This window comes from Crotalus tigris, unplaced genomic scaffold, assembly GCF_016545835.1.
Source record: "Crotalus tigris isolate CLP2741 ecotype Arizona unplaced genomic scaffold, ASM1654583v1 scf7180000017691.523996, whole genome shotgun sequence".
In the NCBI taxonomy this organism is placed as follows: domain Eukaryota; kingdom Metazoa; phylum Chordata; class Lepidosauria; order Squamata; family Viperidae; genus Crotalus; species Crotalus tigris.
In genome coordinates this window covers 338,167-365,420 of record NW_024096570.1, presented here as the reverse complement: position 1 = coordinate 365,420, position 27,254 = coordinate 338,167, and the positions used below count along the sequence as shown (strand labels likewise).

Sequence of the window (27,254 nt, the reverse complement as noted above, 5' to 3'; positions counted from 1 at the left end):
ATGGGAAAAAGGCTGGAAATAAATTATTTGCATCGATATGTCCTGATGACAATTTTAAAGAAAACAAAAAAAGTGTTTGCATAAATTGAAGAATTATTTCCTATGTTGTGATTGAGAGGTTATGTTGGGGGAGGGGGCGATGACAACTTCCTCATTGGCTCAAGGGGGCGATTTGTTCAAAAAGGTTAAGAACCACTGCTGTAGCACTTCAGTTTTTAAATAATTACAGCGATACACCATACGTTTTGTGACATTGAGCCAAAGGAACTTCTGACCTAAACCCTTCAAAGCATGTTTTTGTTAGTGCAAACATGTCTTTAAAGAAAGCTTTACAATAGTGTTCCTCAACCTTTCTGGCTTTGCAGACTGGGGCCAGGGAGTGGGGGGAGAGGGGATGGTTCCTCACAAGTGGCAGGCAAGTGCATATGCATGTGCAGTTTCATTTGCACACTTCCGCACAGCGCTTCTGCTGCCCAGTTCCAAACGAGCCACGCCCCAGCACTGGGTCACAGCCCAGGGATTGGGGACCCCTGCTTTACAACAACCAATACTGCCATTCCATACTCCTGTGGGAACGCAGCATGCGACTTGCAGCTGCATATCCATTGGCTCTCTGGTAGTTGTACTAAAGTAAAGGAACTAATCACACACAGTGCTGAAACCTCCCCCTGCTGCTGTTATTCCAATTATTTCTTCTAGTAAAATACCTTTATGTTGGAATCCTGAATCTATTGGTGGCAATGGATAATTCCATCCAAATCGTGTTTTATGCTGAGTATCTGTTTACCTGTGGGGTAGACATTTGGGAGCGACCTAGAAAAACCCATAAAACCGCTCAGAGTAGCAGCCAAGCTGTCCATTCTGAATCAAGCCATTTTAAATTTCTGCATGCTATCACTGCATGGTTGATGTTTTTGAACAGACAGCTCCAAAAGTCACTAGTGGGTGAAAAATGATACCATATGAAAAGCTAACTCTCATTGTTACTTTTCGGGCCCCGTTTGCTGCAGATAAAGGACCAACGTTCTCGGGAAGAGCAATCCCATTGCTCTGAGGTGGAGAGACTGAGGATGGAAAACTCTAGCTTAACAGAGGAGCTTCATCAGAAGGAAATTACTATAGCAACTATCATGAAAAACGCTGCAGTGCTGGAAAAGCAGGTACAAACAGAGTTAGAGATAAAAGAGAAAATATTAGCAAAACAACAGGTATGCAGTGCAAATAGAACATGGCTAAGGTCATTTGGTCATGGCAGAGATTAACACCTATTGACATCTGAAAAGCTGTTACTTGGCATCCTTAAAACCAAAAACATGTGATGTGCTGATGTCAAGAACAAAAACGTACAGGCTGATAAAAATCTGGACTTTATATTATTCCAGAATAAAAGCTTTAATGTTTATTATTTGTCTAGAGTCCTTGTTTTTGCTTTGTTGATTTTGCTGTTTATTATATTATTTTAGTCCAAGTATTTTTAGCTGTTTTTATGTTTTTTTAGTTTTATATGCCAGCCACAATCCGTCCATTGGAGTTGGACCGCCAGTAGATTTAAATAATAATAATAGCAATAGGCACTATTTAAGCTATAAATTATGGCTTATGCAGAACTAGTAGTAGAAAAACAAAGACTGCCAGCAAGGACTGCCCCAGAAAACCTAACACTTACAATGAACTATGGGAATAAGACATTTGCAAGTATTAAAATAACATCTGTTGAACAGACCAATCAGCTAGCCTACAGTAGAGCAGTGGTGATTACAGGAGACCTGGGTATAAAAATTCGAAAATCAAAATCATATTCAATCCTAAAGTAAAAGATCAGTCTAGAGGCCAAGATTTTAAAAAAAACAAGATCAAATGCAAGTAATTTGAAGAGCACAAAAAAGCAAAAATTGAATGACTGTAAGGATCAAGACAAGCCTAATTAAAAAAAGCCAGGAAACAAAATAAAGAAACTTTGGAAACCATAAAGCAACAAATCACAGCAGTGTCTGGGGAAATTGAACACCATAAGCCGCAAATCATCCAAATTGAAGCAAAATCAGCTATTTCAATCAGACCAGAGGCGATTCTGCCCAAAGTGTAAATGACAATAGAAATTCTGAAAATGGAAAGCCAAATAAAAAGGAAACAATTCTGTGGGAAGCTCAAAAGTCCTATAATAAAAATGCAGGATGGATAAAAGAATTTGAATATGAATTTAATAAAAAAATCAAATGGAAGAATTAATAATAATTATCCTGACTACAAACAATAGCATGATAAAGGAGCAACAGTGGTACATTGAAAGATCTGCAAGAAAAAAAATAACCTTTGCTTGCAAGCAAGAATTGGTGGGGCCAGGAAATAGAGAATGTAATAGAAAATGAAGAAACTAAAGTCTCTGGGGCTTTAGAATTCAAACCGACAGAAACCTGCCACATAACAGACTTAACAATTGTCTATAAGAATGACAAAAAAAAAAAAGTCTACATAGTGGACTTGCAATACCTGGAGACAGTAGACTAGAAGAGAGTAGAATAGAATAGAGCTGGAAGGGACCTTGGAGGTCTTCTAGTCCAGCCCCCTGCTCAAGCAGGAGAACTTATACCATTTCAAACAAGTGACTGACTAGTCTCTTCTTAAAAACCTCCAGTGATGGAGTGCCCACGATTTCTGGTGGCAAGCTGTTCCACTGGTTAATTGTCCTCACTGTTAGAAAGTTTCTCCTTAATTCCAGGTTGCTTCTCTTTTTGGTCAGTTTCCAACCATTTTTTTTGTCTTGCCCTCTGGTGCTTTGGAGAATAATTTACGCCCTCATCTTTGTGGCAGCCCTTCAAATACTGGAATATTGCTATCACATCACCCCTGTTTCTTCTTTTCTTTAGACTAATCAAATATAAACTCCTGCAAATAGAAGTAGAACGACTGTGATAAAATATGGGGTGCAAATCCCAAAGCATCTGGGGGCATTAAATGAACACCACTGGCATTGAGAAAATCACCATCAGTCAATACCTTTAACATCATCAAACATCTGCCTCTCCCAGGTCCTTGGGAAAGACTTGATAGGTGGATTAATATGCCACATCTAGCCTAAACATCTGGCTGTGCAATCAACCATAATAATAGCTCTTCCGCTGTTTTTGCTTTTGCTGCTTTCTCATTTTTTTCCATCGTTTTCCAAACATTCAGCTGGTTTGTTGGTTTGTTTTATATCCCGCCTTTATTATTTTTATAAATAATTCAAGGCAGCAAATGTTATACTTGTTCCATTTCTGCAAGAGAGGCATAGCTTTGAACATCAAGTTTTTCTTGGGTTTATTTCCAATAATGGGGAATAAGAGTAGGTTTGCGGGGTTCTGAACAGTAATTTATTTATAAAAATACAGACTGAGCATAAGAAGATGTAGATAGCTTAGTCTAGAAGTGGGACCATCTGGCCCAGATGTTCCATCACATTATCCACACATGTATGCATTTTGTAATGCTGGGACAGAGAAACCTATGCATAATCCAGCCAGAATGAAGCCTTTTAAAGTCTCACCAATTTTGAAGTGAGAGAGAAAATGTTGTTTTGGTCTCTACTGTTGAAATCGATAAAATCTAACTTTGGTTTTTTCAAGTCCTCGCTTTGCCTCTTAAAAGATTCTGTTGGTCATTCTTTTTCATCAGTACCATGGCAGGATTTTGTTTTGGGTTTTTTTTTTCCAGTAGAACTACTGTACGGCAGGACTTTTTTTAAAGGATTTTCCCCCCTCTCCTTTAAGACTACTATATTGCATCTTTATATTTATTTCATCATTTATTAACATTGGCTCTATAGAAATTTTGAAAGTACTGGTCTGCGTTTGCCTCTGGTGAATGCATAACTTGAGGTAGCATTTTAATGAAAATATTTACAGTTCTCGCAGCCTTTGAGCTTTTATTTTTGTGCTGCTTTAAGGCCTCGAAGGCAAGTGATTCAAATACGTGGAGTGCTTTTTAAAAAACATGGATACAGCCTTGAATGCAAGGTTCATTGAGGCCGTATAATGTGTTGTTTTTGTGTTCTATAAGCTATTATCTTTCCTACCCATTTGTCTTGCTTGCCGCTTCTAGAGGCAATTCTATTGCTATTATTATTTACAGTAAATGCTGTATGATTACAAGATATATATATATATATATATATATATATATATATATATATATATATATATATATATATATATTTGTTTTCTGAGTTTTCGCGGGTGTTTGTATGTAGGTCTTTGGTTGTTCGGGTTTTCTCCCGCGTAAAATTGGAAGTGTCTTGGCGACGTTTCGACGAAGTCCCATTCGTCATCTTCAGGCTGGTGTTTTTCAGCTTCGTGCTTTGAGCAGCAATGTGTGGTCTTAGCTGTTTCTTCCTTTTAACTGCCAGTGGGGGTATGAACTGATTGGGTGGGAGCTTGGCTGTGTTCTGATTGGGTGGAGGTGTGTTCTGAATGGTTAGGGGCTTGGCTGTGCTCTGATTGGCTGGGGGAGTGTTCTGTTTGGTTGTGCTCAGGTTAGTCTGAGTTGCAGAGGGGTTTAAGATTTTGGGGTTAGGGAGTCGTTTGTCAATAAGGGCAGGTTTCCAAATGGCTGGTAGGCGGGAGGTATCATCTCGCTTGTTCATGCTGTGTGGGCGTTTTTCTATCTCGATGGCTTCTCTGATTATTCTGTTATTAAAATGTTCACTTTTGGCAATGGTTCTGGTATTTTTAAAGTCAATTTCATGTCCTGTGGCTTTAAGGTGTTGGACCAGGGAAGATGTTGGTTCCTCTTTTTTGACTGAGTTCTTATGTTCTTCAATGCCTGTACTTATTATTCTGTTGGTTTGTCTGATGTATATATATATATATATATTAACGATACACCTGGTGATCCCACAATCACCATCTTTTGATCACCAAGTGTATGAAAGAGGAGGGGGAAACGTTGGGTAGTATAAGTCAAGGCAGGGTATTTAATACGGAACCCCATGGTAAGAGGGATGGTAGTGAGAACGATGGACATGAAAGAGGTGGAAGTAGTAAAAAATCCACTGTGATGGAGTACCCCAGTAAAGGGGGTGAGAGGATGAAACAACCCAAGGATTTGGAATGTGTGTCTGTTCGGAGTAAGATAGGGTATACTCCTAGATCACGGATACAGGAGGAGGAGAGGGAAGTGAGTAGCAATATATGCGCAGGTAAGGGAAGCAAGGGCAAATTACTTAGTAACATGGGAATTATGACCAGAGCGTTGATTGGCCGGCCAGGACCCATGACGAGGTCCATGAGTCTGGCGCAAATTTATTTATTTATTTATGAGACTTATATACCGCTTTAAGTGCAAGCACTCTCTAAGCAGTGTACACCAGTAAGCAATGTATATATATATATATTTACATTGCCTCCAACAATCTGAGTCCTCATTTTACCTACCCCGGAAGGATGGAAGGCTGAGTCAACCTTGAGCCGGTGAGATTTGAACCGCTGACCTGTTGAACACAGTCAGCTAAAGTGGCCTGCAGTACTGCACTCTAACTGCTGCGCCACCTCAACTCATTTTTGAAATGGCTTTTTAATCTATAAATAAGTTCTCTCATTGACCTAAACGAACCCTGACATACATACATACATACATACATACATACATACATACATACATACATATATATATGGATTGCTATATATATATATATATATATATGGATTGCTAACAAAGAATTAAGGGAGAATGGGATAGCTATTTCGAGTTTCTTAACTCTCTTCAGCCACACTTACCCTTCTGAGATTCGAGCCTGGGCTGTGTGCATGTTAGGCAGCTGTATTAACCTGTAGGCCACAGGCTCCTTCTCACTTTGTCAGCTGTATCAGGGAGGGAAGAGACGGGGGGGGGAAGATTTACCTTGAGTGTTTCTTGATACACCCTGTCGGCCCAAATATGGGAGAAAGAAATCTTCTTTCTTTTTCTTTTGCCTGTATCAGCTCAATCTAGAGCCATCCACAGGCAGCAGTCGCAACTGCGACATCATTTGTATTATAAAATTTGGATTGCTAACAACGAATTAAGGGAGAATGGGATAGCTATTTCGAGTTTCTTAACTCTCTCTATATATATACACACTATATATATACATACATACACACACACACACACACACACACACACACACACACACACACACTATACCAGAGTTATAAATAAGCATTTTTCCCCCCTACCTTCTTCCCACAGACAGTGGATTTATCAAAGAAAGAGCACAAAACCTGTTTGGATCCTGCTGATATGCTGGAGTATAAGAATGGAAGGTTACACAAAGAATTCCTTAAATTGCCGAGAGACACAGACATGCCTTCCTTGGTGAATGCCATTGCATACTTTGGAGCAAACCACGCCAAGCCGGCCTCTCTTAAAATGCAGGCAAAGGAAGAGAAGTAGGTACAGGACCCCGTGCACAAATAATTCTACTTTAGCCCTTAACGTTTTTTTTTCCTTTATTTTGTTTTTCTTTTGTCCTCATTGGAAATGAAAGAGATGGGTGTTGCAGTCACATCAGAGTTGCCTTGTTGAAGACAACTGCGTGTTCATTCTTAGTTCCGCTTTTGACACCAACTATCTTCAGTATATAATGCAATGATTTTGGCTGTTCCAAGGCGATTCTGATTCAGGTAACCCTGAAGGCACAGATAAAACCCCAAGTCTCGGGGAGGGTAAAAGCCAGAGGACTGCAAAGAAACACAATCCTTTCCCTTTCCTCCCCCACCAGAACCTATCCTTCCATCCCCCCTACATGAACTAGCTAGTCTCAACTGTCAGCACCTGTCTTCCATCTCCCCCACCAATCAGTACAATTTATGAAGCTTCCTCAATGGAAAGCAAAACGTCTTTTTCTTCTTCAAAAAATCAGTCCAGTTGTCTTTTCGAAAAAGAAAGAAAGAAAGACAGGAACACCTTTGAGAGTCCAGCTTTCAGGTGTCCAGGAATAGCTGGCCAGATGCCTCTGATTTTGCAGAGTCAGCTTTTGCAGATTAACTACTGTTAATATGCAAAATTACCACACAGCTCTGTTGGGAGGGGTTTTTCTTTACTGATCCATTCTGAGTAACTGAAAAACGTTTCCGTGAATAACAAAGGTGGGTCTCTTCCCCTCTAAAGCTTACACAGCGAGAAATGCAAGTATGGACAGGAAAAAGTAAACTCCAGTACCAATTCTGAAAAGTTTTTGTCTTACCATCACTGCTAGAGCAGTGGTTCTCAACCTTTTTAATGCAGCGACCCCAACCGGTCGTAAGTCAAGGACTACTCAACCAGTCGTAAGTCAAGGACTACTCAACTGGTGCAGCACCGTTTGCAGAATGGGACTTTTGGCGGGCTCAGCAGGGCAGAGACAGCCTGGACAATTCCTATTGGCTTTTGAAAGCCAATAGAATTAGACTCTATTCAAGAGAGTCTATTCTATTGGCTTTCAAAAGCCAATAGAATAAAAGGGAGTAGCACAGCTAAGGAAAAGGGGGGAAAAAATGTACGATGTTCTGAATGAAAGCCATCCAAGGGAAAGTGTTTCTGGATAAGAAACATGAATATGAGTGCAGACGGGCAGGCGGGAATAACATGAAACCACAGAAAAAGCGATTGAGCCATTAATTAAGCCATTAATTAGGCCATTAAGGAGACCCAAGAATGAATAGTCATGAATGAAGGCTAATATACGTTTCCTAGGATATTGTTGCAAGATCCAATCTGGGTCGGTCATCAGGATCAGAGGTTTAATCTTCCAAGCTTTTGGACTTGTGCTGGAGCCCATCCTGAGGGAACTTCTCTCTCGGCTGAATGGCTCCAGCATGAATCTGAAAGCTCAGAAGACTAAACCTTTGGTCCCGATGCCCAACTCAGTTTGGATCCTGCAATAAAAGTCACATGGTTTGGTGAGTATGTGCTTAATAGTTCTCTTTATTTCAGATAGCTGCCTTAAGCATCAGCTCCTTCACACATACACACGTCAAAGGAATTAATCTAAAAGCAGGGATAGATTTGTTTGTTTCTGACAAAAAGAGTGGGAAAATTAATGAGCCTACAAGGAGGGTAAGAGGTGTTGAATAGGAGGGACTGAAAGAAATGAGAGGGAAGGTAAGATGACAGCTGGGATGGAAAATGCGAAGCCCGTATAAAAAAAGTATCAGGCGGCAGATTAATCTCCCGACCGAACAAATGGAAATGGCCATGAGGAAAAAGAATGCAGAAGCTGCTCAGAGCAAAATGCAAAGAATTGTGTTACAGAAGAACGTGGAGTTATGCTAATGGGAAATATGAAAAAGGATGCTTGGAAGAACAATGAAGTGAAAGAAGATGCAGATGAGGGGGGGGGAAATGCCCCTAAGAGAATGATTGCGGCACAAAATGAGGGTGAAAGACAGATACTGTATAATGTCCATAAAAGAAAAAAAATGGCAATGGATGCCATGAAAGAGGCCGAGGAATAGTTACTTGCTGCTCCTCTGATTCACGTGAAGAGAACAGGGAGGAGGTAGCAGTGGGGACCAATTAGGCCACTTAAAACCCATCTTCCTCCAGTCAAGCCTGCTACCAACCTGCTTCTTTATCCTCTTCAGCTATGCCTTGAGAGCCACTACAGCTGGCACAGTACAGCAGCCATGAGTGGGGGAAAAAAAAGGAAGCACCTCTCTTAGTGGAATGTTCAGAAAATAAGAAGCTTTTCTATTAAACCAGGAACGAGCTTCTGTCAGACACACAGAAACAATATTCACCACCGGATTCCCAGCCGCCTGCAAGTGTGTGGGTGATGGTGAGATGACTAATCTTCCAGGTGACTTTATAGCTACTGCAAGCATCCAGATCTCCTTCTAAAGTGGATGTAACCATGCCATTAGAAATCGTGGGCGTTCCACCACTGGAGGTTTTTAAGAAGATATTGGACAGTCACTTGTCTGAGATGGCATAGGTCAGTGGTGGCGAACCTATGGTGTGCATGCCAGAGGCAGCACTCAGACCCCTCTCTGTGGGCATGCGTGCTGTTGCCCCAGCAGAGTTCGCCAGAGTAGCGAGCATGTGGCGTTTGGAAGTGACAGGGCAGAAAGTGAGCGAGCATGTGGCGTTGGCCCCCCGGGGATGCCCCGGAGATGGCGAGGGACTTGTCCCAGCCATGCTCACCTAGTGGGCCGTGACCACTGCAGCCACGCCCACCCAGTGGGCCACTCCCGTTTTCCCTGAGGGCATCACAATGTTGATGCAGCCTTGGCACTTTGCAATAAATAAGTGGGTTTTGGCTTGCAGTTTGATTGCACTCAGTCTCTAAAAGGTGTGCATCACTGGCATAGGTTCTCCTGCTTGAGTGGCGGGCTGGGCTAGAACAGAGCTTTTCAACCAGTGGTACGGGTACCACCTGTGGTACATTGGCACCTGGAAGGTGGTACGCGACTATCCTAGAAAAGTGGTTGCAGGGGAGAGGAATGAGCTGAACCGGTAGCAGCACTGCACAAGCCTGAGTGAGAGATGGCTGGAGCTGCAGGGCTGTCAGGGCTCAGTGGAAGCACCAGGATCAGCGCCAGGCTCCAGCTGGAGCTCGGTGCTGATCTTGGCGCTTTTGGTGAGCCCAGAAGAAGCGCCAATCAGCTGGAATGTTGAAGCATCTCCAGGGTCTTGTGATTTACATTCAGATGCATGGCAACTGATTCATATTTATGACAGTCACAGTGTCCCAGAGTCTTGTGACCAAACCCTGCTGCAACTATCCAGCAGATGGGGGGAATAAAAACCAAACACCCCCCACCCCACCCCCACTGCCAATCCTCAACAGAAACGCTTACAACAATGAAAACCTCGGACAGGAGGAAGAGCGCCGCCGGGCGGGTGGGCAGGCAGGTGTCTTGTTCGGCTGTGGCTTGGGGGGCACTTTTTTCAGTGCCATTGTAACTTCGAACAGTCACTAAGCAAACTGTTGTAAGTCGAGGACTACCTGTACTTTATCACTTTTTTCCTTTTTTTTTTTGGTCATCAAGTTTTTGACATCTTGCTAGGCAACTGGTGGTACTCGGATGTTGGCATAATCTAAAAATGGTACAATGGGTGAAAAGGTTGAAAAGCTATGGGCTAGAAGACCTCCAAGGTCCCTTCCAGCTTCTATTCTATTCACATTCATGTTGGTTCCTGCAGAAAAGTGAAGAATTAAGAAAAGTGTGGTGGAGGCAGAACAAGCAGCTGCTGTTGAACCTGAAGTCTAGATCAGGAGTCCCCAACCCCCGGTCCATGGACCGGTACCAGGCCACGGCATGCCAGCAATCGGTCCGCACAAACAAGCAAAGTCCCATTCACGAGATGCAGGCAGTACCCAAAACCACGTCCGCTCCAGTCTGCAGAAAAACCTTTCTTCATGGAACCGGTCCCTGGTGCCCAAAAGGTTGGGGACCTCTGGTCTAGATGGATTGTAGATTCATTTGAGTACAGGTAGTCCTCAACTTAGAAACCGTTCACTTAGTGACTGTTCGAAGCTTTTTCCAAAAGGCAACTGGACTTTCTTGCTGTTTTTTTCCCCTCTTTGAAACTATTTCACTTCTCATCCATGAAGCGTTTTCAGTTGTAGCTGACTATTGGGGAATAGAAGGATTTATGTTCTTTACAGCAGAGGTCTTCAAACCTGGCCCTTTTACGACTTGTGGACTTCAACCCCCAAAATTCCTCAGCCAGGCATGCTGGCTGAGGAATTCTGGGAGTTAAGGTCCACAAGTCATAAAAGGGCCAAGTTTGAAGACCCCTGCTTTACAGTCATCTGGTCATTAGCGTACTCCCTCCCCCCTGTTGAGGGAGGCTGTCTAAGCATCTGAGAAGAGTCACTGCCCAAAACATCTACACACACAACTACTTGTGGGTGGGGGACTTCATAATGTACAATGGTATTTGAGAATGACTTTGGGAGGCAGGAAAGAAAGCTGCAGTTTGGACAACTGGCTTGTAAAAGATGTCTCCACTCACAGAAGTGAGGATGGAGTGAGAAACATTTCCTGGTTCTCCAGAGAGTAAAAGGAAAGGAGAGGAGAAATACATTCAGTCTTGCAAGATTCTGTCAATGTAACCTTGCAATAAAGATAGAACTAATACTCCTGGTTGTGCTACTTATCTGGACTCCCTTGCAGGGCTAACAAAATGAGATCATACCATTAATGGCGACAAAAGTCCAACAGAAAGTTGTAACAGTAGATTTGCTATTCTAGACAGCACACCTGAGATCAGCCATATAGAACAAATGGCTTTTTGTAGCAAGCGAATAAAAATGTCCTTGCAGTGGTGATTGCCAGACTGCATTGACACTAACGATCTTAGAACAACTGATATGACAAATAACACTTCTCAGAAAGCTAGAAGACATGTGAATTGCAATAGTTAAAGACTTGGGGCTATGGTAATGATATCACCAGTAAAGGGAAGAATAGAATAAAGCAGACACAGTCCAAACGTGTCTTTCTTTCTGTTCTTCTCTTGCAGTCTGCCTGGAATATCCCAGCCAGGCGTTCAGGATCCCCTGAGTCACTAACAGATTGATTAAATAAAAGATGAAGTCAACCCCAAGTTGAAGCTGTTGACTTCAAGGATCTGTTCATCTAGTTTTCTTCTCAACCATGTAGAAGTGATTGGTAGCTGCTCTTCTGGCATGGCTTTCTTAATTTCCCAGCCAGTCTGTCTCACTTCCTCATGGTCTCCTACCCAAATTCCATGCAGGCCTGACCCAGTTGTGGGTCTAGAGCCCAAACAAGATCAACTAAAGATGGCCACCTGCTGAGACACTTAATAGGGCAGTGAAGATTAAAGGAAAAGGCAACAGAATTTACCTGGATTGCCCGGATGATTTTAATTAGGCTTCATTATATAGTGCGTGTGTGTGTACATATATATAACCACAATGGCTGTATGGTGAAGGATGCTGAGTTTGAGACCCAAGCACCATGCGACAGGGTGAGTTCCCGTCCTTGCCCCAGCTCCAGCTCACCTAGCAGTTAGAAAGCATGCAAGTGTGATTAGATAAATAGGTACCACTTTGGTGGGAAGGTAACAGCATTCTGTGTGCCTCGGCGTTTAGTCATGCTGGCCACATGACCACAGGACAATGCTGGCTCCCTTGGCTAAGAAACAGAGATGAGCACCACCTCCTAGTGTCAGACGTGACTGGTCAGAGGAAATCTTTATTTTTACCTATTATTTGGTAATCGGTTTCTCTTCCTCCCCCCCCCTCCCCACACACACCCAGCTCAATAGAAAATTATTTTTATTTTTAAGAGTAGGGTTCTTTGGGAGTGATTTCCAGCTTTAAAGGAATTGGGAAATTTGGGGGTGGGGAAGTGTTATAAGAGGTGGGTCCCACTTTTGAGGACATTGTTTGCTCAGTTATAGATACCCTATTTGAAAAATGAGGTTGTGATTTAGAGATACAGCCCGCACCAGCTTTTTAGGAAACGTGTGCTGGATTTGAAGAAGGCTACGCCAGCTTTTAATGCTTTTTAAGAGGACCTGAGAGTAAAACAGCTCGACATAATTGGGCTCAATCTATGGCAACTGTTTGACAGCGTACAGTGACAAGAGCCCCAGTCAGCACTGGACACCTTCGATCTTTCAAACCTCTTTTCATCCCTGTTGTTTTGCTGGTAGCAGAGTTTTGGAAATGAACCTGGCCCTGCTTGCTCCTTTCTAATGACACTTTAGGTCACTGCAGTTTATTAGAGGTTCTCTCTGACAAAGCCCTTGCAATTACAGCGGAGGGCAAACCAATGACGCTGTGCGTGTTGCCATTTGTCATATGTTAAATAAGGAGACAGGCCATTCCATAATACTCAGAGAACAATTACAATGTGATCATAATGGTCTTTGAGGCCCGAAAAAAAAATCAGATTTGATGGGACTAGCTGAGCTCTGGAGTTCTGTCAAGCAGCAAAAAGGGGCATTGTCTCCAGTGATAGGTTTTTTTTGTTTTGTTTTGTTTTTTGTCCAAAGCAGAAAGAGCACAAACAGCTGTAAAATCTTTGAATTTTACAATAGTTGTGTGAAGTCTACCTCCTTGTTATCGCTTTCACCGCTTTGCCTGTACATAACATATAAATAGTTAACCATAAGAGAGGATGCACACCTCTGAAGCTTCAGGCATGAGATTATGGATGGGATTTTCAGAAGCTGACAGTTACAAAGCAGGTTCTGAAATTCCTCAGATACCTTGAGATGAAACTCAGTGGAACCTACGTTTAATCAATCCATCTGAATAGAGCTGGAAAGGATCTTGGAGGTCTTCTAGTCCAACCCCCTGCTCAAGTAGGGACCCTATACTATTTCAGACAGGTAGCTGTCCAGTCTCTTAAAAACCTCCAGTCATGAGGCACCTACAATTTCTGAAGGCAATCGGTTCCACTGGTTAATTGTCCTCCCTGCTAGAAAGTTTCTCCTTAATTCCAGGTTGCTTCTCTCCTTGAATAGTTTCCATCCATTATTTTCACTAAGTTGTTTTTGTATCCTTAAACATTTGCTATTGACACTATTTGACATTCAGCTAGGATTACAGGTAGTCCTCGACTTACAACAGTTCGTTTAAAGACTGTTTAAAGTTATGAGGCCCTGAAAAAAGTGACTTGTGATCCGTCCTCGCACTTACAACCGTTGCAGTGTTGAAACTGGCATGTATTTAGATCAGTGGTTCTCAACCTTTCTAATGCTGTGACCCCATAATACAGTTCCCCATGTTGTGGTGACCCCCAACCACTTATACATCACCGGGTGCCAGGGGCGTGGACAAAGAAAAGGGGGAAAAAATGGCGGACAGCCTTGTTTGGCGACCCCCGTGAAATGGTCATTTGACCCCAAATGGGGTCCCGACCCACAGGTTGAGAACCACTGATTTAGATGGTTGCAGCATCTTGGGCTCACGTGATTGCCATTTGCGACCATCCCAGCTGGCTTCCCAGTAAGCAAAATCCATGAGAAAGCCGGGTTCACTTAATGACTGCAGGCTTCACTTAACAGCCTTGGTGATTCACTTAACAACCATGGCAAAAAAAGGTTGTAAAATCAGGGGTGACATGCATAAGAACCCACCTCCCGTACCAATGTCCCAGTTGTGGTTATAAGTCAAAGACTACCTATATAAGAATATATTATGTTTCATAAGAAAAATTGTAGTAATCGGTGCTCAGTCATTGCAGGGTGCAAATATGGCTGACCGCCTTCGCAGCGTTTATTCTTTTTATACAGTTTTCCAAGCAGCAAAAGTTTAACATGGCAATAGCGTAGCAATAGCATTTCATTGGTTAAACTCCTTACCAATCCTTAAGAATATAGAAGCCAGAGGCCCAAAACAGGGTGCAGTTTGTTGCAACATCCTGTTGATGTAAGCTAGCTGATATCAGGCAGGTGAGGTCATTGTACCAGCCTGGGGTATTTTCCCACATTGCCATGGTGATGCGAATGGATGAGATAATGTAGAGAGAAGAGGCACACAGGCTTTGGAGGGGCAGTTTGCTGCCACGACCTCTACCTGGCCCCTATCTCTACAAAAATGGCCCTATCTCAATAACAGGCTAATATTTTGCCCAGATACACCATACTTTATTCAGAGACACCAGCATAACGCCCCGCCGTTTCCAGAGCCATTTGAAAAGTATTTTCATCTGTTTGATTTTCTAAACAGTTAATGGATTTAAGGCTTGAGTCCGCGGATGCCCCAGCTTTCTTGATGGTGAAAATTTTTAACCACAAAGTCCTAGGTGACCTTTTTCACGTGGTATTTTTTTTCATTTGTATACCGAGAAATCAAGGACTAAATCTTTGTCTTCCAGGAAATGACTGGTTATAAATTGCACAAGTTAAGCCTTACAGTAATAAGATGCAGAAATTATTTCTCCTGATCTGTTGTTCCTACAGTAGATTTCCTCCATATTTCCACTAGCCTAAAAAGTTGTGTGTCCTTCTCTGGCAATATACAAAATGCACAAAGCTAGGAGCTATCAGGGCCCGAGTCGCCATGGTATAGTTTGTCTACAGGCTGCTTTTTGATTTTAAAAACTGCTTAGTCTGCCATTCTTGATTTTCTTGATTTTCTTCTTTTCAAGACTTGGGAAAGCACAAAACGTCCAACAGCATATTTCCCATCTTCGTTATATATATATTTTTTTCTCATTTTGCCAAAGCTCAGAGTTTCCCTTTGATTTAACAGAGGCTTATTAAAGAGATTTTTTTTAAAAAATAAAAAAAAATCTAAATCATATTCTTTTATGCTTTTCTGAACCTTGGACAGATATTTCCTTTGTGGGGGAGTATCATATTGTAAAGCCTTCCTAATATGCCCCCCTGGTTTTCCTCCCAATATTAATTTTAAAAGCCATATAGAATGTGTTAATACTATGTAATAAAAAGGTAAGGGGAGGGAGAGAAAAAAAACCCCAGTATGTAATGTAAATGGCTCAGTAGGAAATTATTTTAATAAGCAGTCTGAATTACGTCTTTCATCTCAGCTCTTTTCTCTCTTGCCAGATGCAATTTTGAGAAGTTTCATTAAAAGTACTTCAGCGCTGGTACAGCATGAAAAGTTGTGTGTCATTTCAGGCAGTACCAAATGAAGGAATATCACATGAAATTTTAACGTGAATGGAAAAAGAAGACAAAAGAATATATGTAACTTAGGCTTGAAGGGCAGAGTCTTTGGCGCTCCCTGTGCTTGGTTGTTTTCTTACAGATGTTTCATTACCCAACTAGGGAACATCATCAGGGTGAGAGGCTGTGGAGTTTGCTCCCTGTTTGATATAGCGGTAGGGCTTAACTTATGATTAGTCATTTGGTGACCATTCCAAACTTAGGACCTATCTGGAAAAGGAGATGCCCCCTCCCCATGGTCATATGACCGCACTTTGGGTACTTAGCACCAGGCCCGCATTTATGACCATTTGCAACATCCCACAGTCCCGCGTCTGCATTTTACAACGGTTTTGCCGGAAACTGCCATTTCCTTCCATTTTTTTGGGGGGGGGGGACAAAATTGCACCATGAGTTCATTTAACCCAGGGGTCTTCTAACTTGGCCCTTTTATGACTTGTGGACTTCAACTCGCAGAATTCCTCAGCCAGGCACGCCTGGCTGAGGAATTCTGGGAGTTGAAGTCCACAAGTCATAAAAGGGCCAAGTTGGAAGACCCCTGGCTTAACCAGTGCAGCGTTCACACTTACAGCCATCTTGCTCGTTTAACAACTGCCACATAAAAGACAAACTCGGGGCAGTCACATGACCGACCCGTTTTTATGACTGTTGCGACTTAATTGGCAGGCTCCGTTACAATTGGTAAGTCAAGGATTACCTGTACAGTCACCTGCCCTACTAGGAGGTGTGGCATTCTCCTGGGTGATTCCTGGATTAGGGTATTGCTTTCTGCTTGATTGTTTGCCTCGTTATTTAGATGCTGGCGGCCGGAGGGATTGTATCCTGGCTTTTTTTGTTTCCTCCTTGGCTTTTTTATTCATCTCTTTGGAATGGCGGGTAAATTGGTTTATCTCTATGCAACTATTGATAGCTGATTTGTGTGACTGCCAGGCTTCCAGGAATTCCCTTAAGATTTTGGATGTGGCTTGGTCTGGGATGCTTCCAGTTTCCCAGTTGAAACTTTGGTTGAGTCTGCCCTGTGTGGTGAAATTAAGGAGTTTCCATCAAGTTTTCTGCATTGGTGTTCATGCATGCACTCTGCCTATCTGTATTATATAGTGACTGTTATAATGTTACACTGCATGTTGTAGATGACTCCTGTTCTTAGGCTACTGGGTTTTGTAGTTTACTGAAGATGTTTTTGAGGGCTTTAGTTCAGAGGTTCCCAACCTTTGGGGCACCAAGGACCGGTTCTGTGGAGAAAAGTTTTCCCAAGGATCAGAGAGTGTGTGGTTTTGTGTGCTACCTGCATCCCACAGATGGGGCTTTGCTTGTTTGTGCAGACCGGTTGCTGGCACGCCACAGCCCAATACCGGTCCACGAACCGGGGGTTTGGAACCCCTGCTTTAGTTGGTTTGTGTGCTTTGGTGATGCCATGTGGTGGTAATAGCTCGTTGGTTGTTTCTGAGACATTTTGATGTGTGGTAGTGTTTATTCTTTTCATATCTTGTGTTGGTTGTACTGTAGCAAGTTGAGTGGCCAGACACTTTTTTGATAAAGTTGCGTGGGTATAGCTTTGTGTCACAACCATTGACCTTCCAAACACTTATTGGCATATTTCCATTCTATATGGCAAACAAAGGCATTTGCACTTCCAGTTGACTTGTGCAGCCTCCCAGGTCTGTGTTCTTCTCTTTGGGTTGGTCCCAGTGATGGTTTACCTTAGCTTATAGGGTACAAAACCTCCTCTTAATTGCCCTCCATCTTATTCCCCCTCCTCCTGCACCAATTAACAATTATCTAGAGGGGGAAGGAGGATGAAGGGGTGTAAAATTTAAAGTATTTATTAAGCATCACAACATCATCTGTCTTCCGACATGTCTAGCTTCCATCTGAGTGCACTAAATAGCTCCACTCAGTGGCAAATTGAATTATGTTTTTTCTGGATTCTTTCTTAAACTCTTCTAGGTAGAACAACTAACCATTTTATTATTGGAGCACTTGCGTTGTACAAGTCAACTTGCTGAAGTTTCTGTTGCTGGCTTGAAGGACATATAGAGATGTGAAGTTGGTATTTGTTTAACTGTGATGGCTGCTGTTGACATTTTCCCATCCTGGTACAGTAGCTTAGGAAAAAGCTATCTACCTTTTTTTGAAACTATAAATTTAAATGGATGAAATAAAGATTATGTATAAATCATGGAGTCCCAAATGGTTGGTTTTTTTCCCTAACTATGCAAATCTCTAGAAGTACTAAAGTTTTCTAGATCTCCTTACGCTTCTTTGATGGCAATCCAGAATTTTGCAGCTCATATTTGGCAACGGTAAACCTTGACATCCTGAAAATTAAATGCATCTGTGATTCTGGCTTTGACTTTTGATTTTTTTTTTAAAAAAAATTAAACAATCCATGATGGTTTTCTCCTTAAAGCTACTGTTAAATTATCAAATATCAAACAGACGTAGGTGAACCAAACCATTACTGTAGCTTATTTTAACTCAAGGGCATCGTTTATTTTATGATGAATGTAAAACCAACCTCGTTCTGTTTTAATTTGCTGTTCTGTTACCATGGCAATTATACCAAGCTTTTAAAAAAAATCGGCAAGGATAAGTTTGGGAGAGCAAAAATAAAAATGTGTTGGGCTTTGGGAAAGATGGGAGTAGATAATTGGCAATTTCTAGATGCCATGCTAATGGGTTTCTGCTATTTATAGGCACTCTTCCTGATCATGTTTGTCCAGTGGAGGGAAAAAAACAAAAACAAATGGATATAAATAATTTTCCTTCTCCATCTGTTTTACAGATACTTAAAATTTGGAGCAGAGCTTCTTAACTTTTATGTGTCAGATTCCTTTTAGAATATAATGAAGCTTTAGAGAGAATATCAGCCATGCCCAAGTTGTACACGGGGTCCATCTAACACAAAAAGATAACAGAAAAATTGGGGGCAGATGAGTCTTCTAACAGGATATGGCAGTGATGGCGAACCTTTTAGAGACCGAGGGCCCAAACTCTAATCCAAAACCCACTTATTTATCGCTGGGTGCCAGATGGGCATGGCCTACTGGGTGGGTGTGGCTGTGGTGGTCATGGCAGACTGGGTGGGTGTGGCCAAGGTGGGCATGGTCACCTCGATGTTGCTCGTGGGGAGGGACGCCTGTGGTGGCTGGGCAGGGTTGAGGGAGATCCAGGGGGTCTCTGGCAGGTGGGGCGGTGGGCAGGAGGCTCTTCCTGTGGGATGAGGCGAGGCAAGGCAGGGCGGGAGTGCCATTGTCGCAGGGCAAAGTGAGGCAGGGGCCAGAGTGGCTGCTGCCTGACACCATCGGCCCCCGCACAGAGGCCAGCAAGCACATGGGGGCTGACAGTGTCCTTCAGCAGCCACAGCCTGCCGGCCCCTTGACTGGCGCACTCTGGAGCTTCGCAGCCTGCCGTCAGACTCATGCTATGCTATCCTATCTTATCCTATCCTATCCTATCCTATCCTATCCTATCCTTCTATCAGGCAGGACAAGAAGTAATAGGTGGAAGATCATTAAAGAGAAATACAACCTAGAACTAAGGAGAAATTTCTTGACAGTGAGAACAGCATGCCTCCAGACGTTGTGGGTTCTCCAACACTGGAGGTTTCCAAGAAGAGACTGGACAGCCATTTGTTCAGAATGGTAACAACAACAACAATAATAATAATAAAGTTGGAAGGGACCTTGGAGGTCTTCTAGTCCAACCCCCTGCTCAGGCAGGAAACCCTACACCATTTCTGACAAATGGCTGTCCAGTCTCTTCTTAAAAACTTCCAGTGTTGGAGCATTCACCGCTTCTGGAGGAAGGTTGTTCCATTGTAACTGTCAGGAAATTTCTCCTCAGTTCTAGGTTGCTTCTCTCTTTGGTTAGTTTCCATCCGTTGTTTCTTCTCTTGCCTTCAGGTGCTTTGGAGAATAGCTTGACTCCCTCTTCTTTGTGGCAGCCCCTGAGATATTGGAACACTGCTATCATGTAACCCTGAATCCTTCTCTTCATTAAACTAGACATACCCAATTCCAGCAGCCGTTCCTTATGTGTTATGGTATAGGATCTCCTGCTTGAACGGGGGTGTGTGTGTGTGTTGGACTAAAAGACCTCATATTATTATATGTTCTAAGTTCTATCAGATCTGTATTATCTCTTCACTAAGTGAGCATAGTTAGTAATAATGCATGGCAGTTTGTAAAGCCCTGAATGTTGTAAAGGCTCTGATAGGCCAACCATAGGACATCTGATGATGTGATTGGTTACCATATGGCAGGGGTCCCCAACCTTAGCAACGTTAAGACCTGTGGACTTCAACTCCCAGAATTCCCCAGCCAACATGGCTGGCTGGGGAATTCTGGGAGTTGAGGTCCACAGGTCTTAACGTTGCCAATGTTAGGGACCCCTGCCATAAGGGACTCTGTGTTTGGGTCGGTGGGCTGCAAGGAGCCCTCTGGTTTAATAAAAACGGCAGACTTCCTATCAAAAGCAAAGTCTCACTAATAGACATTCCTCTGCCTTCACAGAGTTTTGATCCACACACAGGAGGGACCCTGAGGAGGTTGTGTCAAACTAATTCCGTTTGGCATATCATCGTGTATTAATTTAATTAGTCAGTATTTCAGCCAACTTCCCAAAAGAAGCCAAAAGATATATGCATTGTTTCATTTGTTGTCACAGTGCCAAGATTGATAGCAAAATGCAGTAGTGCTGCACTGTGATAAACAGATGTTCTTCCTAGCAACAGCAGCAAATGCTGGATGTTTGGACAGAGTCCAGACTTAAAAAACTGAGACCTAAAAGGCACTTCTGGAATACAATACAGGTAGTCCTTGACTTACGGCCACAACTGAGCCCAAAATTTATGTGGTTAAGCGGAAACATTTGTTAAGGGAGTTGTGCCGTCTTGTACGACCTTTTTTGCCACACTTGTTAAATGAATCGTGGCAGTCGTTCAGTTAACAACATTGCTATTAAGTGCCCCTGGTTTCCCCATTGACTTCAGCAACAGCACTCAGACTTATTTACCACTTCACAGTGCTTTACAGCCCTCTCTAAGTGTTTTACAAAGTCAGCCTATTGCCCCCAACAGTCCTCATTTTACCGACCTCGGAAGGATGCAAGACTGAGTCAACCTTGAGTCGGTCATGATCGAACTGCTGGCAGTGTGAGCAGGGTTAGCCTACAATACTGCATTCTAAGCCCTGAGCCACCACGACGCTCTGCTTCTGACTTTGCTTGTCGGAAGGTCACAAAAGCTGATTATATAACCCCCCGTAGACCAGTGATGGCAAACTTTTAGAGACCGAGTGCCCAAACTGCAACCCAAAACCCACTTATGTATCGTCGGGTGCTGGGTAGGCATGGCCCATTGGGTGGGCAGGGCCAATTGGTGGGCGTGGCCCATTGGATGGGCGTGGCCCATTGGATGGGTGTGGCTTTGGTGGTAACGGCAGACTGGGTGGGACTAAAAAGTTCAATCAATCAATTCCAACTTTGCGAGTCCCGCAATAAGTTGAAATTGATTGATTGATTGACCCTTTTTTTTTTTGCACACGGCGGTGGAGGCCTAAAGAGAAAAGGTTTTATAAAAACCAGCTGAAGGCCTAAGATTGGGGCAATGGAGCGCGTGCCAACAGAGAGGGCTCTGCGTGCCACCTGTGGCATGCGTGCCATAGGTTCGCCACCACAGCCTTAGACACTGCAACTGTCATAAAGATGAACCTGTTGCCAAGCTTCTGGATTTTGGTCACGTGACCAAGGGGATGCTGCAACGGTCGTTTATGAAAAACCGTCATAAGTCATTTTTTTGCACTGCCGTTGTCGCTTTGAACAGTCACTAAATGAACTGTTGTAAATTGAGGACTATCTGTATGAAGTCCCAGGAACTGGTGGGGTGGTTTTGTTCATATAAACGTTGTTCACATAAACCAGGGGTCTTCAAACTTGGCAACTTTAAGACTTGTGGACTTCAACTGGAGTGGCTGAGGAATTCTGGGAGTTGAAGTCCACAAGTCTTAAAGTTGCCAAGTTTGAAGACCCCTGATATAAACTTTCTGAGCAACCTTCCATTCAAGTATATACAGGTAGTCCTCGGCTTATGACCACAGTGGGCCCCCAAATCTCCGTTGCATGAGTTGTTAAGTGAGTTGTGCCCCATTTTTACTATGTTATTAAATGAATCACTGCAGTTCAGTGAATTATGCGGTCATGAAGTGAATCCAGCTCCTCCCCCATTGACTTTGCTTGTTACAAGCCAGTTGGGAAGGTCACAACATGGTGATCGCATGACCCCTTGGATAGTGCAAAAATGTGTCATAAATGCAGGTAGTTTGTCGATATGTTTTTAGCTGCAGTTGAAGGACCTGGTCCTTACCGGTAGTTCTCGAGTTATGACTTATAGTTAAGTTAATAACATAGTTGTTAAGTGAATCTAGCTACCCCATTAACTTTGCTTGTCAGAAAGTCGGAAAAGGGGATCACATGATCTCAGGGACACAGCAACGGTCATAAGTACGAGCAGTGGCCGAGCATCTGAATTTTTGATCACGTGATCCTGGGGATGTTGTAACGGTCATAACTGGGAAAAACGGTCATAAGTCACTTTTTTCAATGCCATTGTAACTTTGAACGGTCTCTAAATGAACTCTTGTAAGTCAAGGACTACGTATGCATGCCGGTTGCCACGAGCCCAAATTTTGATCCCATGACCACGGGATGCTGCGATGGTCGTAAGTGTGAACACTGGTCACGAGTCACTTTCCGTGGCATTGTAACTTCAAACGGTCACTAAATGAATGGTTGTAAGTGAAGGACTGCCTGTATTTGATATATTGTATATAAAATTAAAATATATTAGAGTGTAGACAGTTTAAAGTTTTTTCCTGCCACATGGAGGTTGCCTGCCATTCCCTAAAAGAAAGCTGGATGGACAGATTTGTACCAAATATTTTGCTTGTTAGGAAAATTATGAAGCTCGGACTGATCCCATAACCTTGTAAACATTTTGCTCTTTCAGGTCCGTGCAGAATTCAGCCCAGTCTGCATTATATGAACACTGGGGATGCTGCCGAACATGTGTTCCTGGCTGGCATGGCCTACAGGATGTTATAACTCTTGGAAGCAATGGCACCTCACCTCCTGAAAGATCAAGCAGAGTTCGTGAACCTGTAGCAGATGGTAGATCTCCATCCCCACTGGAGGTGCTCTCACCATTTTACTGCACTTCCTTTCCTGAAAGGAATAAATCTGATATATTGCTGAACCAGGTCTACATTATGGAAGAAAGACATATGGTAATTTATTATTTTGCTTCATAAGAAAGTGGTCAGTATTCACTTGGCGAACTAAGGGGATGCCAAACTTTTTCAGCTAGTGGGCACAAGTTTTAAGAGTCTGTTGTGGGTCATCCAACAAAATGACAGCTGTCAGAAACTTGTGTATTCACAAATGACAGCAGTGGTAGACATCTCAGTCCCACGAGGTCCATTTATCAACCTGTCAATTTATCAACCTGCTTCTCCTGCTCTCCAAGAAGTTCTTCAATTTCAACTTCAAAAGTTCTTCTGTTTGGTTTTTTTTTTTCTAGTCAGATTCACACACTTCCAAACACAATACAGGTAGTCCTCAACTTATGACCGGGGACTCAATGACCATTTGTTAGGACCATGGTTCTACCTAAGGAGTTCTTATGACCCAGATTCGAAGACCTAATGGCTGCTTCCTCCGACGGTCACATGACTGCACTTCTGGCATCCGGGCCACACTGATATCCATTTGCAGTCATGTGACCATGATTTATGCGGTCATGTGACCATGGTTTGTGACAGTTTTGTCAAAAACTGAGATTTACGTTCACTTTTTGGCAAAACTGGGCCCAAAAGCAAGCCATTGGTTTGCTTTGCAATCACAACGTTTGCTTAACAACCTCCACAAAAAAAAGGTCGCATAATCAGATTGTTCACATGACAATCCGGTAGCTAAATTTTATTGAGTCCGGAGAATCAGCTGAACCCATGCTGCTTCTGGAAGTCCGTTCTAGGCCTTGGAGGCCTGGAGGAGGTCTTCCAGGCCCAGAACAGCCCACAGGAAGCGCATGGATGTCATTTCCAGAAGTTTGTTCTAGGCCTCAGAGGTCTGGAGGAGGCCTCTTAGGCCCAGAACAGCCCACAGGAAGTGCATGGATGTCACTTCCGGAAATCCATTCTAGGCGTCAGAGGCCCAGGCATGCATCCATGCAGAGAACCAGATGTTCAGGTATTTGAATACCACCACTGGTTAGGACCATGATGGGCAGGCTCAATTACGGATTGTAACTTGAGGATTACCTGAATTTAGCTCACCCTTTCTATTTTATAAGGTGCCCTATGGAATCTACTATGCTTGTATCGTGCCAGTTGCACATGTATTTATTTAAAACCTTCAAGTCTGTATAAGCAGGGAACTGATTCACACCAATGCAACTGTGTGTGAACACATTCATGCTCAGAGATATCATATTGCCAGTCCCAACTTAAAAGTCAAGTAGATAGTCAAAAGGAAAAAAAAATTAAATGTGCAATCAGCCTACATTTAAAACTTTACGTAGATCTTTTTAAAAAGAAACATTGGTTTTTTTTAAAGAGGTATGTAAATATGCTACTTTACTCTCCTATTTTATTTCAGATTTAGATGCTCATCCTTTCGGTATCATGGAAATCTCACAATTCCATTTTCTTTGCTTGATAATTCCCCAGGAAGCATTAAATTTACTCTGCCCAAAAATTGTCACGTTAGTGATAATATCCAAAGTAATATAAACATTATAACTACTGATTCATTTGTAATGGTTCATTCATGCACATAAGATCACTTAATTTTGCATTAAAAATGGGAGAAAATAGATATGCAAGAAACTAAACTGAATATAAACCAGTATTTCTCAATCTTAGCAACTTTAAGATATGTGGACTTCCAACTCCCAGAATTCCTCAGCCAATGTAGCCAGAAGTGCTTTTCTAAAATTATTCACCATAATCATTAAGCAAACATTGCAGTCATTAGGCAAATTCATTCATTTGAATGACATTTTGTGAAAAAAATTGGTTAAAATATCACAAATCGCAGTTATGTTACTGCGGAACATTCTAAGTGATTATAAAGGCAATCAAATTGGCTGATAATACAAATACAATTACAATTGCATCAAATTGGCTGATAATATAACCCTGATTAATGTACTATTGATTTCAGACCAAAATAAATATATACATAGATAATGGAGGAGAGGCTGTTTATATGTATACTCTTTCCTTTCCATGTTGCAGACTGTTTCTGCACCTTCTTCAACATTAGATTATCAGTTTGGGCTGCTAAAGTTCTAACGACCACTAGATGGCAGCAGAGTGATAACAGAAAACTTTCTACACTTTGCTGCCATCTAGAGGCCCACTGGATTATACAGCCTGGATATAGGACGTCATAATATCACTGGAGGGCCAGGCAGGTTATCTGTAAAGATTGCATGTCTAAAAGATATAAAGCATACTTGCATTAGTGCCCCAGCACTAATAAGAAAAGCTGCCTAATTATACCTATCTTTATTGTGCCAATTCTTTGTGTCATTCAGCCTTCCCCAGAGACTTTGTTCCCGGCCGCTGCAGCAGAGAAATTCCTACAGGAGGAAGAGAGGCGAGCAAAAGACTTTGAACAGATTTTAAACTCTCACATTGAAGAACTGCAAAGGCAATCATCAAACACCATAAAGAACTATGCCACTCTCAAGCAAACACACCTCAGATGAACCTTTAAAAAAAAGAAAAACCCTTAAATTGTACAGATAATCCCTGCACCAATCATCAATTACCATTTAAAAAAAAAACTTTAGTCAAAGAAATTTTTGTAATGTGAGATTTTATATCGTTTCTCTATGGATTTCATTTCAGCCATGAATTTGGAAGATCGTGTATCAAAAGGTCTAAAAAAAAATCTGGAAATTAAATATGAATACTTTTTTAATTTTTAGTGCGATCCAAATTCTGTTTCTTATTTGAAATGCTGCATCCAAAATGTTCTATGACACTAATTCAAAGTGGTTGCAATGCTAGGAACAAAATTCACACTGAGGTGTCTCATCAAAACAAGAAACAGTTTCAGGTATTTATCTATGAGTAACCATAGGGATTTAGAACACCCTCTAGGGAGGCATAAATCTGGGTGACCGCTAGATGGTGCCAAAGCAGTGCAGAAAATCTATTTTGCTACAGTCCACTGATTAATTATATTTTTGCAGCCCAGATGCAGTAACATTAGCTTTAGCCTTCTTTTAATTCAGGTACAAAAATAATTTTCCCTGGAAAAAATCTAACTAAATAAACTGAGGGGGGGGGGAATAAACTATAGGTTGATTCTATGTTTCTGTTTTTCAAATGAGATGCAGACCCTTCAAAACGATTATCTCTTTCAGGGCAGGAGGGATAAAATAGGAAATTTTACTTGATTCATTAAGGTAAGGTGACCAACCGTCCTCCTTTAGGGAGGACAGTCCTTGTAAGTTCTGTCCTCTCTTGAAAGATGTCCTCCTACATGTCCTCCTTTTTGATATTTGAAGACTAATCTGTAAATCTCTGTATTCGATTGATGCCGATCCGATCCATTGCGTGTGATGTGACATATTTATATTTGACATGACGATTCGTCAAGGCTTGGTACAATGTGGCTAGACGCAATTATGAGACACATGCGCTCCGCACAGGAGAATTGTTTTGAGAGAGTGTGCCGCGCGCAAGTGGCTTTGTTTACTTCTTATCGAAACACGACATGGCATACACGCATGCATTAGACTCACTTTTTTTTCTTCAATTTATTTGCGTCCTCCTTCTCATTGTAAAAAAGTTGGTCACCTTAATTAAGGAGATTGCTTTAACAAATGTTTTAATGAATCTTTTCTAGATCTATATTGACTATTATACCTATAGATAATTGCTCACTTTGGAGGAGTTGGGGGGCCATATCAATGCAATGAACGAATGTCTATGTCAGGGGTAGGCAACCTTGGCTCTTTTATGACTTGTGGACTTCAACTCCCAGAATTCCTGAGTCAGCATGGCTTAGCTTGGAAACCTCTCCCTTTCGCCTCAGCATGGCTGGCTCAGGAATTCTGGGAGTTGAAGTCCACGAGTCATAAAAGAGCCAAGGTTGTCTACCCCTGGTAGATTCTCAGTCATCCAGGTCCTGGTTGTCCCAAAGGTGCTTTTTCAAGAGGCAACTGAACTTCCTTTGCTTTTCCTTGAAGATGTTTTGCTTCTCATCCAAGAAGCCTCTTCAGTTCTGGATGAGAAGCAAAACGAATCGTATAAAACCAACAATATTCAAGTAGATATTAACATAAATAAAATACTTATTTGTATTTTGTTTTGTTTATTTGTTTGTTTATTTAATTTATTTGTTGCCCATCTCATGTCAAAACAACTCTGGGCAGCTAAAAAGAAAACCCTATGTTTTATTAGCAAATAAAAAGTAATATGAGTGGAGTGACATTGTTTTAATTTTATTGGCAAATATCTTCGACATCTGGCAAAACAAAATTGATTTTGCAGATCTCTGCTGCACTTAATTATCCCGGAGAGTTAACTCTCCAGCCTCTGTTTGAAAACCTCCAGTGAGGTTCAGGAAAG

General features: G+C 42.2%; 1 protein-coding gene across 4 annotated transcripts in view; it reads left to right on the top strand.

Moving 5' to 3' along the window:
* Positions 1-26,698, top strand: part of DEUP1 (deuterosome assembly protein 1) — a 54,514-nt gene extending 27,816 nt beyond the window's left edge. The window contains exons 9-12 of one of the 4 annotated variants that reach the window (XM_039338127.1): positions 1,011-1,160; positions 6,208-6,407; positions 22,619-22,895; positions 25,208-26,698. In XM_039338127.1, the coding sequence (XP_039194061.1) occupies positions 1,011-1,160; positions 6,208-6,407; positions 22,619-22,895; positions 25,208-25,381 (801 nt within the window). In that variant the 3' untranslated portion in view covers positions 25,382-26,698. Of the gene's footprint in view, positions 1-1,010; positions 1,161-6,207; positions 6,412-22,618; positions 22,896-25,207 lie in introns of those variants that run through there. The other 3 variants (XM_039338126.1, XM_039338128.1, XM_039338129.1) reach the window with 3 other exon arrangements.
* Positions 26,699-27,254: the final 556 nt, after the last annotated feature.